This window comes from Mandrillus leucophaeus, unplaced genomic scaffold (genome assembly GCF_000951045.1).
Source record: "Mandrillus leucophaeus isolate KB7577 unplaced genomic scaffold, Mleu.le_1.0 Scaffold730, whole genome shotgun sequence".
Lineage (NCBI taxonomy): Eukaryota > Metazoa > Chordata > Mammalia > Primates > Cercopithecidae > Mandrillus > Mandrillus leucophaeus.
The window spans coordinates 1,704,362-1,724,008 of NW_012107920.1; the positions used below are offsets into that span (position 1 = coordinate 1,704,362).

Below are 19,647 nucleotides of genomic sequence, written 5' to 3' on the forward strand. Positions count from 1 at the left end.
AAAAAAAAAAACTAGAAAAGCAAGAACAAGCTAAACCCAAAATTAGAAAAAAAAAGAAATAATAAATATCAGAGCAGAAATAAAGATTTAAAAAATATAAAACATCAACAAAATGAAGTTATATTTTTGTAAAAATAAACAAAACTGATAGTGAGACTAACTAAAAAGAGAGAAAAGACCCAAATAAATAAAACTGAGAAAACTGGGTATCCATATGCAGAAGAAAGAAACTAGACGCCTGTCTCTCCCTATGTACAAAAATCAAATCAAAATGGATTAGACTTAACTGTAAAACCTGAAAATATAAATCTACTAGAATAAAACATTGTGGAGATGTTTCAGGACACTGATTAATATGGCACAGATTTTTCAAGAGTTAAGACCACAAAAGCACAGGCAACAAAAGCAAAAACAGACAAGTGGTTTTATATCAAGTTTAAAAAGCTTCTGCATAGGAATGGCAATAATCAATAGAGTGTAGAGAAAACCTACAGAATAGGAGAAAGTATTTACAAATTATTCATCCAATGAGGAATTAATAACCAGAATATATAAAAAACTTAAACAACTCAACAGCAAAAAAAAAAAAAAACAAAACAAAACACCATTCCCATTAAAAAGGCAAATGATCTGAAAAGACATACAGATGGCCAATAGATCTATAAAAAAAAAATGTTGAACATCACTAATCGTCAGAGAAGTGCAAATCAAAACCACAGTAAGATATTATCTCACCTCAGTTAAAATGGCTATTGTCAAAAAAAAAAAAAAAAAAGCAAACAAAGAAAAAGACAGAAAAATAACACACACATCTAGCAAGAATGCAAAGAATGGGCGCTCTAGTACACTGACAGTGAGAATGTAAATTAGTACAGCTATTATGGAAAACTGTACAAAGCTTCCTCAAAACAATAGAACTAGCATATGATCCAGCAAGTCCACTGCTGAGTATATATCCAAAGGAAAGAAAATCAGTATATTGAAGAAATATTTGCACTCCCAGGTTTGTCCCAGAACTATTCACAATAGCCAAGATATGGAATCACCCTAAGTGTCCATCAACAGATGAATAGATCAAGAAAACATGTTACATATATGCAATGGAATACTACTGTATCATTAAAAAGAATAAAATCCTATTATTTGCAGCAACATGGGTGAGCATAGAGGACATTGTGTTAAGCGAAATAAGCCAGGTACAGAAAGACAACACATATTCTCACTCATATTTGGAGGCTTAAAGAAAAACTTTGTGTCATAAACATAGACATAGAGAGTAGAAAGGTGGTTACAATTGGCTGGGAGGGGTGGGTGGGGGGATGAAAACAGGTTGGTTAATGGGAACAAAAATACAGTTACATGGAAGGAACAAGTTCTAGTATTTGATAGCACAGCAGGGTGACTATATTATGATTTATTGCATATTTCAAAATGGCTAGAAGATTTGAAATGTTCTCACCACAAAGAAAAGATAAATGTTTGAGGCAATGCATATTCCAATTACTTTGATTTCATCATTACACATTGTATGCATGTATCAAAATATCACTTGTGCCCCATAAATATGTACAATTAGTATGTATCAATAAAAATATAACATTTTGAAATAAAATGATTCTGAAAAAAATTCATTTAAAAAATTTATTTTAGAAAAAAATTGTTAAGGAAGCAATTGCTATCAAGAAAAAAAATGAATCAGAAATATAGGAACCCAGAAAAGAAGTGACCAGGAAAAAAATGGCATGTAAATAGGATAGGACTAGAAAAATAAAAAGGAAACCTGACTTATGAGGTCCACAGGGATAACTGGTATCTCAGCAAACAGTATAAAGATTTAGAAAAAAATACAAAAGAAAGACAAAGAAAATGAAACAGACATTAAGAAAAAAAAATTAGAATAACTCAAAGTTAAAGAATATATGACATCTATATAATTGGTATCCCCAGTGAACAAACTCAGAACAATGAAACAGAAAAAAAAAAATGTTAACTGAATTCAACAACACTTATCTGAAATCTACATACTGAAAACATACACTGTATACTTGATAAATTTAACCTGCAGTGGTCAACTCTAAGGCATACCTTGTTAAAACTTTTTCCTTAAAAAACAAATGTGGTTATTTTGACAGAGCAAGTTGCTTTTAAGAAAAAGAAAATCCAGTTTGCATCATGCTTCTTGACACCAACATACACCACCAGAAAAGAAAGCAGCGCTTACAAGACACACGAGGAAAGAAACATGAGTCAAGGAGCCATGATGTCTTAAGGTATAAAATAGGCTACAGGCAAACAGCTATCAACATGCAAAAATCCAAGGAATATTGTTCTCAGGAGCCCCTTCTTAGAACTCTACCAGAGGATTAATTTCAGACAACCAAGAAATTATTGTGGGGAAGGGGAGTTTGGCAAATAATCTGGTGATGAGAACTGAATATACTTAACTGAAGAACTAAGACTAAAATGTGCAATAAGGGTAACAAAATAATACATAAATATTAAATCTTCAGGCAGTGTAGAAATAATAAAACTTACAACAAAATGAGAGAATTACATTATGTACTGCCCAAGTGAACATGCAGTAACTATTCTTTTGGATTTCCCCAAGCGTCAGCAGTTGCCCTGCAATATCTATTGTCAACTGCTTCCAGCCTGGAATCCTCTGCTCTTTCCCCTACTTAGCCTTCCTTCAAGACCCTCCCTATGATGTGATTATCTAACTCACCTTAATTTGGACTAATTTTTATACCCGAGAGACTGTGGAAACTAAGTTTATATGACAAGCTGACATAATAAGCTGAAGCATATTTAAGAATATGAGGATAAACTATTTTTTTTTTAAAAAAAGAATATTACTAACTAAAATTGAATAATGGATGAGAGGGAGGAGGAGTTTAGGGGTAATTTCACTGTTGTTCATAGTAGAGAAACTAAAATAAGAGTATTAAAGTTATTTTTATAAAGGTAATCACTACAGCAAAACTATAAGTCTTCCTAAATATCACAAAAACTGAAAAAAGTCAAAAAATAAAAAAAAACAGAGTTAAATACTTTCAAAATACTTTTAACGTTAACATACTTGTATTACATAAAATGACAGAACTAAGATCAAATGTATTTATTACATCAAAATTAAATGGGCTTAACTTGCCTATTAAAAGAAAAATATTCTCAAATTAGCTCTCAAAGTAAAATCCAATTCTATGCAGTATAAAAGAGACATACCAAAAACAAAGGATTTTAAAAGTTGAAAGGAAAAGGAAAAGCAAAGGAATACCAGGCAAAGCAAATCAGAAGGTCTCAGAGGTCATGATCCTCATATTACACAAAAGATAATTTGTTCCACAGAGCATTAAAAGAAACAAAGAGGGAAATTTGTAATGCTGAAGGCTATAATTCATAATGCATATATAATAGGTATAAATATCTACACATGAAATAATGTAGCATGAATTTTCACAAAGCAGACATTATAAGAGATGTAAAGAGAAATATATAGGAACCCCCTAATAACAGGATACTTGAATAAATCTCTCAGTCCAAGATAGACCAAGTGAAAAAAAAGTATGAATGTAAACTAATTAATAATGTAGACTTCATAAATGTAGACTTAAATCCACATCCTAATAGTAGCTACCCTTTCTTTGGAATGACCCTGACATATTCAAAAAAGGTTTTTACATTAGACTACATTAAAATTCAAGAAATTCCAGAATGTTGAAAATATAAATGTCCTCCCATCTGGTTAAATGCCCTATTAATTTATTCTTTAGTCAAATGGGAAATAGAAATTACAGGTGCAAAATCTGGGGAAAACATTAATAAAAACATTTCAGTATATACTTAACACTACTGAAATATACACTTAAAAATGGTTGAGATGGTAAAGTTTTTGTTAGGTGTATTTTACCAGGGCTAAACAAGCAAACATTACAGGGCCAAATGTGTGGAATGCTGCCAAAACAGTACTTGGGTAAAAGTCATACTTTTAATAACTTATTACAATACAAATGAAAGGGTGAAAATAAATTAAGCTTCCAATTCAAAAAGATAAAGAATAACAAGACAAATTCAAGGAAAGCAGAAAAAAGAGTGACTATAAATAAAAAGCAAAAACTTAAAAATTAAGAGCTTGCCTTATGATTCAAATGAAATAAATCCAAAAACTAGAAAATACCATCATCTAATGACCCAACATTTTTGTTTCAGATACTATTAATTGAAATCCAAAGAGATTAAGGCATCACACAAAACCAGAACTAAAATCCAAGTCTTCTTACTCCCAGTCAAGTGCTCCCATGGCAGAAATTTGGAAAAAGCATAAATTAAGGTGAGTTAGATAATCCTAAGGAGGGTCTTGAAGGAAGTCTAAGTGGGGGAAAGAACAGAGGATTCCAGGCGGGAGCTGGTGACAATACATATCGCAAAGCAAGTCCTCACACTTGGGGAAGTCCAAAAAAATGTTTACTGGATGCTCACTTCGGCAACATATACATTAAAATTGGAACAATACAGAGAGGATGAGCATGCCCCCTGTGCAAGGATGACATGAAAATTCATGAAGCGTTTCATATTTTTCAGGGAAGGAAGGATAAAATATCAAGGAGCATGAGAAAACTTTTGGTGCTGATAGATGTTTATTATCTTTATTGTAGTGATGATTTTGCAGGTGTACACATATGTCAAGACATCAAATCATACATTTCAAATATGTGTGATTTGTTCTATGTCAATTATGTCTTAATAAGATTCTAGCAAGACATTTATTATGATAAAATATAAAAGAAGAAAAAACGTTTACAAGTGTTGTTGATGATAATGAGGAGAATAAATCCATAGAGGCATAAATATTTAATGGATAAATTATAAGCATTCTTATGTAAGACAACATTTTAAATAAAAGAGCTAATAGCCAATGCATTATTAGCCTGAGATTGTATGAACTACATTTTGAAGCTATATATAATAAAGATAGCATTTCATGTCAAAACGAAAGTGTTAAGTAAAACTCACATTACCTGGGAAAACTGCCTGTGGTGAAAGTAGATATTTCCCGCATTAAAGTAAGCCAGCGAGTACTTGGGGTTTAGAGAAATTGCATCTTGATAGTCTTTCATTGCATTCTGTTTATGGCCCATAAACTCATGAATCACCCCACGATTTGTTAAGAATTCTGCTGTAGTATTGATCTGCAGTATAACATTATGATTATTTAACATCTGGGAATAGTATGTATCTCTGATTTCATGTCTGCCAAAATGAACATTAGAGAATCTACTTGTGGGAAATGAGTAGTTTTATAGTGCATGTAAAACCCCAGTAGAACAAATATTTTGAGAAAGGAGTTGGTATGAAGTTGGTTCAGTGTCAACACTTTGTTGATTTGGTTGCTATAAAACAAATAATCTTAGTGTTTTTTTAACTCAGTTCCTTTCCAAGGAATAGACAAAGTGGAAAGGCTTATCTGTTTAGCTGTTAAGCTAGAGAAGAAATTAAATTGAATAGTTAACAGGTGTATTTTTATGTAGTAGCAATTATCTTTCAGTTCTTTCCTTTTTCTCATCTCAAACACTACAATATCTGCCCAAATCTACAGAATCAAAACCCAAAATCTAGAAGTAAAGAAGAGTTTCTGTCCATGCATTCAACATGAGATTTTTACTTGTCATTTCATTATGGGAAGATTCTGGGGATTTACACTGTTCTCTCTTTAGTTCCTTCAAACCTAGAACATTATTTTATGTTACGCATTCACTTTGTATGACAAAATAATATTGATGTCCCATGAAAGTATAAAGCGTATTTACTGAAAGCGATCAACATTTATCAGGACTTTGGGGTTTTAGTGCATTTAGGTTATAAAATTGGCAAGCCATAACTCTTTACCCCAGGGATCACTTGGGTTAAAAAAATACAAAACATTATTTTCTGCATAAGTACTTTAAAAAGCTAACAGAGAACTTCTTACTTGAACCTATTCATTGACAGTGTTAATTTATGCTAATAATAATATAACCTAAGATGGTTTTTACCTTCACGGCAGCATTAATATCCTGCATTGCAGCAAAATTATTGCCCATCTGAAGACAGACCACAGCTCTTCCTTCATAGGCTAGGTAGTTCTTTGGATCAATATCTATGGCAATGGTAAAGTGGTTCCAAGCTTTCTGGAATTTTCCTTGGGCCTAAAATAATTTTCCAATTACACAAAGTAGGAAATAGTCCATAACATAACAAATGTTTATGATTCTGACTCAATCAAATAAAACCTTTAGTAAGGGTATTTAGTAAGGGTATTTAGCCATGCTAAATCTAAGTTCTTTTAAACCAGAAAGTAGGCATACTGAAAGCATACTGTGGCTGTATTCAGTTGACCAATTACCTCTGAGTATTTATGATGAAATTTTAATTAATTAAAATATATTTAACTTCAGAGTCATCTCCTGTACCAATCCTGGACAACATAAAATCATAGCCACCATGTGAAATGCCAATGGTTTTTACCAACACACAAAGATTCACATTGAGCTGCACACACATAGGGAGGGATTGCATTTATTTGGTTGGCACTGAATCTCCAGTTATAGATAATATATACATAATATACATAATAAAATAAACATGTATTGAATAATAAATGAATAATGGTGTAAAACATATTCTGATAAATCATGCCAGCATCTGGCGTTTTAGGATCACTATACATATTCCATGGAAAATACATGTAAATCTACCAAGCTTCTGTTTATACCAACTGGAAAAGAAAGAAAAAGGTCAGGAGAGGGGCATTTTAATAGAACGATGTCAGAGTGCTTCCTAGAGAAGACCAGCTGGCAACTAAATGCCTCCACAGGAAGGCAGTGAGTTAATAAATTCAGTACAGTCTGGAGTCTGTCTTTTTTTCTAATGGGCTAAAAAAAAACCCATCTTGCCAGAATCTCAGAAGCTGACTCACTTTAACCAAGCTGAGCCTAGGGACTCTCATATGAAAGTAAAAAGAAATACAACCGTTAAGGGAAAAAGACCCTGTTTCCTGACCATCAAATCTTCTCTCTCTGGGTAAACCATTTGTAAATCCACACTGTCAACACAAGCTCATTTAATAAACAAGGAATCAGGCAAATTGAGATTAGATTATTAGAATATTAAATAGCAAACTGCCTCACAGTAAGATCTCTGTCATCTGCTCCAGACCACATCTGTTGTGCTCATTTCTATATTTCTAGTGCTAGGCAAATAATAAGGGAATCTGTAAGTATTTGTTGAACAAACTGTTGCTCTTTCCCTGGACAGAACTCAGATGAGCCTAACTCTCCTTTTGCAGTCCTCCTTCCTCATTCAATTCTTTACACTGCTGGGCTTTTCAATTCTCTTTTAGGTTGCTATACACCCAGTGAGATCTTCATAAAATGCAAATTTGATGTCACTTCTCCTATTACTGCTATTCACATTTTTAACTGGACCATAAGGCCTTTAACTCCAGCCTCAACTCATGCCCTGCTCCCTTTGCCCATAACATTCCATCCACTTGGGCCCTCTTGTCTCTTTCTTACGAGACTTTCTGATGGGCCGGTTCCGCTCTACAGAACACTGTATCCTAGCCATGGCCCCTATTTTCACACCTCAACATTATTAATTTCTCAAAAAGCTTTCTCTCACCTCTCAAACAAAGCTAGGTTATTTTGTTACAAGTTATACTAAAACTCATCCTTTTCCTTTGTTGCACTTATCATGATTATAATCAATTATTCATACGATTAATTGTTTGATGCCTATCTCTCCACTGAGTAGTAAACTCTGCAAGAAGAAGGAAGTATACCTTGTTCATTGCTATATCCCTAGGCCTAGAGCAGTTTCCGTTCTATATTTAGTGCTCAGTTAATGTCTGTTGAATGCAGTGAATGATGATGATCTTAACACACTTCACTGGATTGCAGTCACTTCTAGCTGCCTTGGAAATCCCTCTCTTTAAATGGACTTGGCAAATTTCTCTGTGATCCAACAATGGCTAATTTTCTTCCCTTTAGCTTTCCACTAATGCAATAGGACAAAACCTGTGGGGCCTAGGTATACAAGCTAGTAAAATAATTGTTACCCAGGTTCTTAGAGATGAACTTCATCAGGCAAATTTTAAAAGTTGTTTGTAAGTGAGGAGGAAGGTAGGGAGGGGTGCAGACATAAAAGGAAGCTCAGGTTCAAAAGATTTTCATTTAACCAGCCTACCAGTTCCCCAGGCTGATCCAGATCCAGACAGTCTCTCTATAACTAACTAAACCCCCTGCTCCCACTGTTACTCTGGAACCTAAAAGCAAGGAAAAGACAAATGTTCATAACCAAAGAAATACTCCCATTGCCAGGAAAGAGCCAAATAAATTCTTTCTCCCCAAAAGATGCTTTTAATGCTCAAAATGTTGCTATATTACCTGCAAATTATAGCCAAAACTAATTCTGGCTTTTATGTATGCTGGATTAATATGCAGCGCTTTCAGAAAGTCTTTCTGTGCTTGCTTGGTGGCTTCAGCATGACCACATTCCATGTAAGAATTTCCCCGTCCAACATAAGCATCCAGAAAACATGGGTTAATTTTAAGAGCCCAGGTAAAGAAATTGACAGCTTCTTCAAACTCATTAATTCTGCAAATAAATAAAAATATTGATGCCTTCTGGTGAACTGATGCATTCTGGTGGCATATGCAATGTTTTCCTGTAACTGACTTGTCCATAAAGATTTGAATTGACTCATTAAAAAATCTCCATTTCTATTATCCATTGTAGGAGGTAGGCACATAAGTCCATAAGACCTAAGGAAGTGTGACAGGTCCTTTGAAGATTTTGGTAAAAGGAAAGACGGCAAGAAAGGGTCATTTTCATAGCAGAATGTGATGGGATGATATTCTGGATTTTTTTTTCAAGTTACTAAAGTCCACATGGCATTCTTAAATCTGTTTTTAACAGGTATTAATTACCAGTATAGAAAAACATATGCTACGATTGATGAAATCTACTTTTAAAAAATAGATTAAAATAAACTTATTTGTATGTATTTAATATTTCCTTATACAATGAAAACAGCCAGATTTTCATCACATGGGCGTCCTTACGTCAGATCTCCTATAAAGGCAGGCCATTTCAATGTGGACACCAGGAGAGAAGGGGAGAGAAGAAAGTAAAATGCATTTTATTTATCAAATTGTGAATGTATTTGGCTAAATGATAATTCTGTCTATCCTCCCTAATTACTCTCTTGTAAAGGCATCAAATATTTGTTCATGGGCATATAAAGTCGCTTCTCTATTTCATATGCATATCTAATAATAATATTTAGTTTCAATTAACATGGAGAGAGTCTAGGATTTTTAAAAATAGAATGGAATGAGGAAACTAGCATTGTTTACTTACCAGGTACTGTGCTAAATACTTAACATATGCTATTTCCTTTAATACTTCCAACAACTCTGTAAGCTAGTTATAATTATCTACATTTTACAGATGAAAGGAAAATTATGGCACAGAAAAGTTTGCACACAGGTAATGGCAGAGTAACTAACATACTATGTTTTCACAGAGAAAATATCTGAGATTCAGATAAGCTTTACTCCAAAATCCGTGCTTTTCCACACAGCCATCTCTACCACACAATCTGCACCTATAATACACCTGTGGTTGGTGTACAAGAGCCAGTGAGCTGATATCTCAACAAGGTAGCCAGAAGAAAGGCTTGGAGTTCAGATTTGGGCCTGAACATGAAAGTTAATATTAATTTTTTAAGGTTGTTATGAGGATCAAATAAGAACATGTGAAGAACACCTAGCACAGAAACCCTCACCCATTGAAGATTATATCTTCCTTCTATTCTCTTCATTACTTCTCAAACAGGTTTCAAATTTTAATAAGATGGATCACTACTTTGCCCACTTTTCCTTTATAAAATACATGGAACCCAGGATAGACTGTTTCAGGAATTATCATCTTCCAGAGGTTACTCAAGAGTATCTCTTAAACTACTGATTTCCAAACTACCCCTTCCTTCATGAAAGTTGCCCCAGGTTCCACCTACACTATCATTTACTAAATATTTTCTTTTAAATCAACTCACTTTTTTTACTTAACTAAATTTATTTTTGAAAGCAAATTAATTTAAATACCATAAGTTGAAAAATTATCTCATGTCATAAATAAAATAATAAGCTAAAATGATAAGCTTGGAGCTGATATTTATTCTGCAGAAAACAGCCTGAGTGCTGCACCATCGATTACAAACAAAGTTTTTAAAGACTAGCTCTGGCCGGGCGCAGTGGCTCACGCCTGTAATCCCAGCATCTTAGGAGGTCAGGAGTTCAAGACCTGTCTCTACTGAAAACACAAAAATTAGCCAAGCATGGTAGCAGGCCCCTGAAGTCCCAGCTACTCGGGAGGCTGAGACAGGAGAATCGTTTGAAACCAGAAGGCAGAAGTTGCAGTGAGTCAAGATTGTGCCACTTCACTCCAGCCTGGGCAACAAAAGCAAATCTTCATCTCAAAAAAAAAAAAAAAAAAAAAAAAAGGCCAGCTCTTAGCTGAGACATTCTCCTTGATGTGTTCAGAAGGTTTGGGAAAGAATTCATTTTGAAACTGAAAGGCAATTCAGTTTCTCACAATGTGATACAGTATTTTTTTAATGCTTGTCCAGGCCATGAAAAGTAACAGGTACTTGCGATACTTCCTCCATGTTTTCCCAAATGTGGTGCAACAGGTGTTCTTCTAGAAGCTCACACAACAATCCACACTGAAACATTAAAAAAGCTTGCTTCTGATGTTACAAGCAGGCAAAGGTTAACATCCACATATGGGAATCAGATGCCGCCTTTTGAGTTACTCAGGAAAACACAAGATCACTTTCCTTAAGTAGTATACAATGAAATTGTGCTCTCTTTCCTGATAATTGGCACTATTTAAGAAGTAAAAGTCAGGCTGGGCATGGTGGCTCATGCTTGTCATCCCAGCACTTTGGGAGGCCGGGACAGGTGGATCACCTGAGGTCAGGAGTTCAAGACCAGCTTGGCCAACATGGTGAAACCCCATCTCTACTAAAAATACAAAAAACTAGCCAGGCATGGTGGTATGCACCTGTAGTCCCAGCTACTTAGGAGGCTGAGGCATGAGAATTGCTTGAACCCGGGAGACAGAGGTTGCAGTGAGCCGAGATCACGCCACTGCACTCCAGCCTGGGCAACAGAGTGAGACTCAAGAAAGAAAAGAAAGAAAAAACAAAAGAAAAGAAAAGAGAAAAGAGAGGAGGGAGGAAGGAAGAAAGGAAGGAAGGAAGGAAGGAAGGAAGGAAGGAAGGAAGGAAGGAAGGAAGGAAAGAGAAAAGAAGTAAAAGTCCACTTTGCCTTTCCAAGTGCCTTCTCACTGTAGTATAGCAATAATTCTAAACATAGCATAACAAATTCCTTATCAGGAATAATAGTCATTCCATGTAAAATGCATTTCGTTTTGATAGGTTTAGATAAGTTTTGTTGTGTTTAGCATTTCTATCTGTGGGTAGTGAAGCATTTACTTATGATGCATACCTATAGTGAGCATTTCAATGGACGTTTCCAGGGAAATCCCTTTCTCTCATATTCTCCCCAAATTCATTGAAATGCCCCTAGTAATATTGACATCCAAATTGCATCACACACCCTGGCCCCTCTTACCCAGTGAAATGAAAAATCCTTTGTGAGTACATATTCTAATATATGGTTTATGAAATACAATCTTCCCTTCTGTATAGCCTAACCAATTAGAAAAATAAGGCAGTGAACTGAAGCTCACCACCATGTCATACAAGTTGTGAATTACCAAATGGCAGTGATTGAAGCTATTTTTCTGTACCCATTAAGTTATCAGCACTAATGTTTAATGAACAACTAGTCTGTTCAGACAAAGTAAATAATCATTAAATCTTGAAGCTGAAAAGAGATCTGGAAAGACAGCTAGCAAGCTCCTCAAAGCCGATAGTGACTAAAATCAAGTCCAGGGAGGCGAAAGTGCTGAAAATCAGAGGCTCCCCAGCCTCCTGCACCAATAGACCAGGAAAAGAAAAATGAGCAGATGCCACTGTGGAAACAGTAATTTCATTTCTCTGAATATGTGTCTGTCACAGTGTCCTACAGGTTGAAGCCCTTGTTAAGTAACTGCATGGCATTTAGCCAATGGGAGAATGTGGCAGAATATCTATGATCTTGTCAGGATACACATTCAATGAGATATACATTGTTAAGCATCAGTTACCACAAGTGTAAAAGTATGTTAAATGAGGTTTTCTAAAATAAAATGTGTTCGCATAAATCTAGAGCCAAGTGATCACTTCCTGGAGGTGCATGATTCTATTTACTGTGTTCTGTGAACAAGGGGTTGTGTGCTGAGCTTGTCCACTAGGCCACAGACACAAAGGTCCACTGCATTTTCCAAATTAATCACATACGTGACCAGATGTGCCCTACTGAGTTGTACAAATAAATCACAAATCCCTCCCCAAACTAAAGAGTCTGGCTTGAAGAGTTAAAGACTCAAAAATATTTTATGCCCCAATATGTAAGAATAGTAAAATAAATGTGCTGAAGTAAAAAGTAGATAGGATATATAACTTTGAGTAATCTCCCTCTATGATATTTTTTGAAATATGAAAGCGGCGTTCTCAGTTCTAAAAATTAATTCTACCATAACACTCTTGGTGACTAAATTGGGCAACAAGTAGGATATTCAAGCCTAAGGAATGTTGTCTCCTAGCAACCACAAGAGTGAGAACCAGAGATATACAAAGGATACGTCAAAAGTCTGCAACCCCACGAGATCAAAGATCAAAGCCTTAAAATTTAAAAATTTATTTCTTTAAAGAATTTTTCCAAATGAGAAAATGTTTACTTTCCCTACTGTAAGACACACCAGGAATAAATCCCCATAGTTACAGTCCATGCATCTGTGGCATAAGGATGTTATAGCTCACCTTGAAAAGCAAAAAATATATATATATACGACCAATCACTCAACACTCCTTATTGTTAAATTCAGCACAACTCAGAACTCAAAACACGTGGAACTGGGACTCTGAGTTTTCACAGGTGTACAGTTGATTTAAATTCTACTTTTATTAAAGAACAATAGAGATTCTAGTTGGGTGATGAAAGTTGGTTATTTGGAATTGCAAAGCAGTATCAGCTCAAGGAGGCTCTCCAGTATATACCCAGTGATTACATCTCATAAAAGAGATTGTGAACCGACATATAGAGAAATTTACTGGTTCTAATGGTTCCTAAACCTAGGAGTGAGGTAGAGAGTAGTATTGGAGTCTGTTTTTAATGTTAACAGAATGCAACGAGCTCGGGCATTTTTGGTCTTCACCCGCCCACCAAAACAAACACATCAGTCATCGTTATTCCATCTCTTCTTAAGAATGACAATTACTTAAAGAGATAGATTGCACAAAGGTTGCTGGATTAAAATAGGCAATGGTATGACCGGGTTTCGCTGTCTGTACAAAATGAAAGGTCTGAGACCAGGTTAGGCCTTTTAACACAAAGACACCTTCACAAGTTCCAGTTATGGTATTACTCTGCCCATAAAATAAAAAAAAAATAAACTTTCATAGGAAAATGTAGCGTACTATATATGTCCTCAAAGAGAAAAGGATGTCAATTTCCTAAACAATTCAAACTATGTTTTACTCTTTAAACTGGGTATTTATACAGCCTAGTCTACATAATTTGGAACTATTCTAATTTAATCCTCCAAATTAACTGGTATTATTTGTTTCTTAGGGGAAAAAAAGTGATAAACTATTATTTGATCAAATATATTTTATCACATATTAAAATCCTCACAGGCTGAATCTCTATAATTTTAAAAGCAAAATTACTAAAAGTTAATTTTATGATGTCAAATATATATGTAGAAACATAAGCATTATGGCTAGCAAAGTCTATACACTATAATATTATTTCAGAGTATATTTTAAGCTGATTATCTTCTATATTTTAACCTTATTTGTTTTCATCTCTTCTTCTATAAATTATTTTTATAATAAACCCAGGAAGAAGTAACTTGGCTTTAAGTATTGTGTTTTTTGTAGATATTTGCTGGTGCTTTTTATTTAGATTTAGTCATGTTTTTAAACGCAAACTTTTCTTAAAAATGCATAAGTTTTTAAAATCACCCTTTCTTCCAGGAAAGAGACTTTATAATAGTCCCACTTTATGAACAAAATAAATTATTTTATGCTTAGATATTTTGAGTTATGCATAATTTTATTCTATATATTGCCATGATCCTTTCCCAGCATCTATGCTTGGATTAGATGAACTCTGCCCAATGCCATGATGGAAGCATTTGCCTGCTAATTTGTGTAGAACAGCCTATTAGAAGGCAGAAGGGTGCTGAGGAACACTAAATGTGGTCCCCGTGTCTACACAGGGAACTCTTTGTGTCCCTCCCCATTTTTGTACTCTGTAACATTCACAATTTCTCCCAGTTTCTTCCATTCTCTCCTGGCTTGTTTATGGGGTGATAATTAGATAAGTCTGATGGTCCCGCTTGCTTCCACTTTGACATGAATTGCACTCCATACCTGTGATGGCACATGGCAGTGGCGTGACAAAGGCTCTCGTTAGTCTGGCTTATCAGAGCAGCTTGTTTAAAATCCTGAAATAATGTTATAAGCTTTTGTTAATTTTGCAACGTTATTTTATGTGCTATCTTAAACTTCCTTCTAACTGTGATTCCACAATGACACAAGCATTAAGATACACATCTTCCTAAATACATGTGACACAAGCATTAAAATACACATCTTTCTAAAACTTTATATTTTCCTTGTAGCATCACATCAAATAAGAACAGATGAAACAAAGGAAACCTATTATTGTAGACTCACTCAGAATCTTGTACTACTGGTCTCTACTCAAGAATGGAGATTTTTTTCCTATGGTTTTGCCCTGCAATGGGTAATGAGGTATCTATCTCATTTACTTTCTTTCTATTGTTTATTCCCAGTGAACTCCTCTTGAGACTTCTCTATCTAGACAGAAAAGGAAATGCACCTGGAGAGAACCTTTGATGTTACATGACTATGGGACAAACAGGCATCCAGGTTGGGGAAAGGGCATAACCAGGCCTTCTGTATGGATGAGCTGGGGCTGCTGCTGCCTTTGGAATCCACACTTCCGGCGAGAAATCGTCTCTTGTCAAGGATCCATAAGCCCTCCTGTGAGGGAGAAATGGAAACTCTAATCGCCAGATCTGAAGTTAGGGAGGTCAGCTGGGAAGGATCCCAGTGGCCACTAGAAAGAGGCTGTTTAAAAGCATTCAAAGGGCTAAGTCCACAAGAGATCATGTTATGGTAGCCCAGAGCTCTTTTCTCTATCAGGCCCCAGGGACAGTGTCTGAAGCTTATGGCTCTTCAAAGTCCTACAGAAATATTTGAGGCATCTTATTTTTATTACTGAATTATACTGAATTAATATTTTATTACTGAATTAATACTGAATATTTATTCAGTATTCTTATTTCTTAATTTTCTTATTTTTAATAAGAAATTTAAATTAAGAAAATATTTAAATATATAACTGCAAAGCAAAATATTATATCATGTCAACTGCATATTTACATATGTATTAATATATGAGATGTAGATTGATTTTAGTGATTGCTATACTATAGGAAGGGCTTCTGAAAGAGTACTGAATCTGTGAAGGAATGAAAATAGCACTGCTTTTTCCCCCAGAACACAGCTTCAGTAGGAATCTTCCTGGACAGTGTTTGTGATCTCACTTGATCAAGCAGAGCAGTAGGGAATATTATACTCTTCTCTGGAGTGGCAAAAGGAAACCCCTCCAGGCTTCCTTCCTGGAAGCCAGACATTGGAACTCTACAGCCCCAAAGGACACTACCCAGCCAGAAAGGAGCTAATCAAAGCCCACACTCTCCCTCTCCCTCCCCGCCTCCTCCCTTCCACAAACCCTCCCTGGCTATGTCAGAGGGAAGAGGCTGACTGTCTTTGAAGGGTAGGATAAATTTTCTGCTGTTATTGGAGGTGGAAGAGGGAGTAGTATGGTTAATCTGAGCACTCAGAGATCCTGCTGGAGGAGGCAGTATTAGTCACAGACCAACCTGTAGATGTGGACACCCCACATTGATTCAAGAAGCATATTTGATACCAAATGGAACTATTTGGAAGAAAATTTTTTAAATTATTGTCTAATCAAATATAATATAATAAAAATGCTTCCAGACATCTCTCTAGGAGGATTTTTTTTTTTTTGCTAAACATAAGGCAAACTTCCAAGTGTAAGTGAGCTTTATTACAAACATTCCCATGAATTTTGGAAGTTTCAAGGATGACCATGTAACTTAAAAGGCTAAAACAAATTCAGTTTTGTAATCAGATGAAACTTACAAAAGTGAACTTGACTCTACATAATCATTATTATACTACATGGTAATTAGGCAGTAATTATCAACAATAGACATAAAAGATGACTATTAGCATTACTTAGAATAAAGTTAGCCACTGTTATTTAATATTATAATTTTTCTCTTCTGCATTAATTATCTCTCTAATATAAGGACAATAAATAACAAACCACACAGTCACTAATGTGTACCACATAGAATAGAATTTAGCAGTCTCACACTACCACTTCACATGCCTCCCCTTCTCCTATCAGCTCTATATACCAGGGGTTGGGGACCCCGTAGATCTACATCTCAATCTCAATCTACATCTCAATCTTACATCTCAATCACAGCAGGAGGTGAGCCACAGGTAAGCATTACTGCCTGAGCTCTGCCTCCCGTCAGATCAGCAGCAGCACTGGATTCTCATAGGAGTGCAAACCGTATTGTGAACTGCGCCCACCTAGGTTGTGTGCCCCTTATGAGAATCTAATGCCCCATGATCTGAGGTGGAACAGTTTCATCCCGAAACCATCACCCCGCCACCCTGCCACCTGAATCCCCTGAAAAAATTATCTTCCATGAAACCGGTCCTGGTGCCAAAAAGGTTGGGGGCCACTGCTATATACTTATGACAACCTGTTTGTTTTAGTCACTCTTTCATTTCCCTTAAGCTTTGATCCTTGGCTACCCATTTATATTTAAGTTTGAGGGATTTAGATCGAGAATGGCAGTTTGGGGTGCCTGAACATCTCTTCTCTACTATCTGTAACCTTGCAGCATTATATCTTTTTTTTTTTTTTTATCCCTTTACTATTATCTTGGTAGGTTTTCAAGAGGGAAAAGAGGAAAACAAATGTTCTTAACCCATTAACTTCTGGTTAACTTAGCCATAACTTCACAAACAATCCCAGTCGAAATGCTTCCTGAACAAAGTGTTCCTATGAAGGGCATACAGCTCTCAACTAACCAATGTTTTCAGCACTCAGGCTACTCAGCTTCTCTGTTAATCAATCTTTCCCACTAAAAGTGTTTTTAAAGATTCTACTTCCTCTTGGTTTTTCATGCAGACCTCTAATTACTCAGTCTTATATATTTCATTGCTTCTTCCCCTGCTCACATCGTTTTTTAGTTGTTTGAATTAATTTTTTAACTTCACATAGAGAAAAATTGAATTTTTTGCTTTCAATTTGTGTTTCTGTGATATATCCTTTCCAGCTTTTTGTTGTTACCTATCTATATCACTATACTTAAAATGTGTTTCTGGTTGCCAAAATATAGTTGGGACTTTTACAAAATTCCAATCACACATTTTCATGATTTTCATTGTTGTATTTTGACTACTTCCATTTAATATTAGCTACTGGTGTGGCTGGATTTAGGTCTACTATTTTATTATTTCTTTTCTGCTGATTTTCTCCGTTTCTGTTCCTCTGCTTCCCCTTCCTAGACTTATATGGGATTCTTTTAATATTTTTTAATATTCCATTTTAGTTTAGCTTCTACCTTTTTGACTGAAGAGGTCACATTTCAGCAGAAACCTAAATGAAACGATGGCATGAATCATACACAGATCAGGAGGAAGAGTGCTGTATGCACAGGGACTCGCTCGTGTAAAGGTCCTAGGGCAGCAAGGGAGCCCAGCATTTCCAAGGAATGGCAAAAGGCCAGGGTGGCATGACTAGTGGAGAGAAGAGAATGTTTGATGACGAGATCAGAGGTGAGCAGCAGTCATATCAAGTAATGTCTTGCTTGGTCACAGTCAAGAGTTCAGATTTTATTCTAAGTGTGATGGGAAGCCATCAGAGGGTTTTGAGCAAAGGAATAACTTGATCTGCTTTATATTTTTAAGAGATTTCTGTGGCATCTGTTTAGAGAATAGCATGTAGAGGGGCAAGAGTGGAACCTTAAGCCAGTTGGGAAGCTACTACAGTAGTCCAGAAGAGAAATGATTCAGTTCTGAAACCTGAGTTCTGCTCTTGCCCCAGTACTTACTGGTTGAAAGGAAGATAGCAGTGGCAATCATGAGAGATGATTTAATTCAAAATATGCTTTAGTGGTAGAGCTGACTGCACTTGCTAATGGGTCAGATGTGGGGTGTGAGGAAAGAGAGGGGACAAGAATGACTCTCCCTAGACCATCAGCTCCTCAAAGACTGGAACTCTGTCTCATTTATCTCCATATATTAATGCCAGTGCCTCGTCTGAAAGAAGATAGAATTTGGAATTGAGGTCTGAGTTCAGATCTTACCCCAGTACTTACTGTGGAAAGGCCTTATTTAACCTCTTTTGAATACCAGTTTCCTCCTCTGTAAGTTACAATGATGAATTGTGCAACATTGTTGAGGACCCAGTGTGTAGCAAGTGTGCAACAGTTGTTTAGTGGTTGCTTAGTACTAAATAAATCTTTATACAAAGGATAACATGGGCCCTGCATTTAATTCTCTAACAGCTGCAGTCCCTTGTTCCCCATCTCCATTATCTCACTCTCTCCACCTCAACACTGTTGCCCATTGTTTTCTTGCCTACTACAAACAGGCAGGTTCTTTATTTTCATCTACCTGAGGGTATACCTAGTAACACAGCTCAAAAATATTTTTAATATATCAAAAAGCTTAAAGGTATTCAAACATTGAGATCACATTTATTCATAGCGTAAACTTCCTCAAAGGTAAATGATTATGTTGCACAGAATCTCAAAAAAATGACTCCAGAAATAGAAAAAATAATCATCTTGGGAGGTGGAAAGAACAGGATGTACTCCACTCCATATGTCATGTTGCAGTTCCTCAGAGACAAAGAAGCAAAACTGTTATTATTTAACTATACATTTCAAATTGCTATTTAATTTTTACCTCCTGTTTCTTAATCTAAGAGTTACAAACAGACAATAAAAATAAAAAGTTAAAAATGAGGATGAATTTTGTTTAATTATTCTTTAATGAAATACATTTAAACTACCTGTTTCATCTGAATACCTAGTCTATGCTTTTTTCTACTGATTCTGAACGCCTGTCACCACCAACTTAAAAACCTGTTACCAGTAGCCCATTCTGAGCAACTATTTCCTGCCCTGTTTGAAACAGATTTATTTTGCTATATTTGCAAAGGGAAAAAGAGGAAAATTTTGAGAAAGTTGCCACTAAACAGCAGAGTACACGTTACAGGAATCATTTTATTCACTAAGTAACTTGAGTTTTGTCTGTACTCCCTTAAGAGAAGTGATGGTCTTGAT

At 35.6% G+C, this 19,647-nt stretch overlaps 1 protein-coding gene across 1 annotated transcript in view; it reads right to left on the reverse strand.

The window, feature by feature from the left end:
• LOC105528757 (tetratricopeptide repeat protein 6) overlaps positions 1-19,647 on the reverse strand; it is a 75,878-nt gene that overhangs the window by 19,183 nt on the left and 37,048 nt on the right. Inside the window, exons 11-14 of the mRNA XM_011965640.1 lie at positions 14,588-14,661; positions 8,424-8,634; positions 6,033-6,185; positions 5,019-5,189 (exon numbers count right to left, since the gene is read on the reverse strand). Coding sequence (XP_011821030.1) covers positions 5,019-5,189; positions 6,033-6,185; positions 8,424-8,634; positions 14,588-14,661 — 609 coding nt within the window. The remainder of the gene's footprint in view (positions 1-5,018; positions 5,190-6,032; positions 6,186-8,423; positions 8,635-14,587; positions 14,662-19,647) is intronic.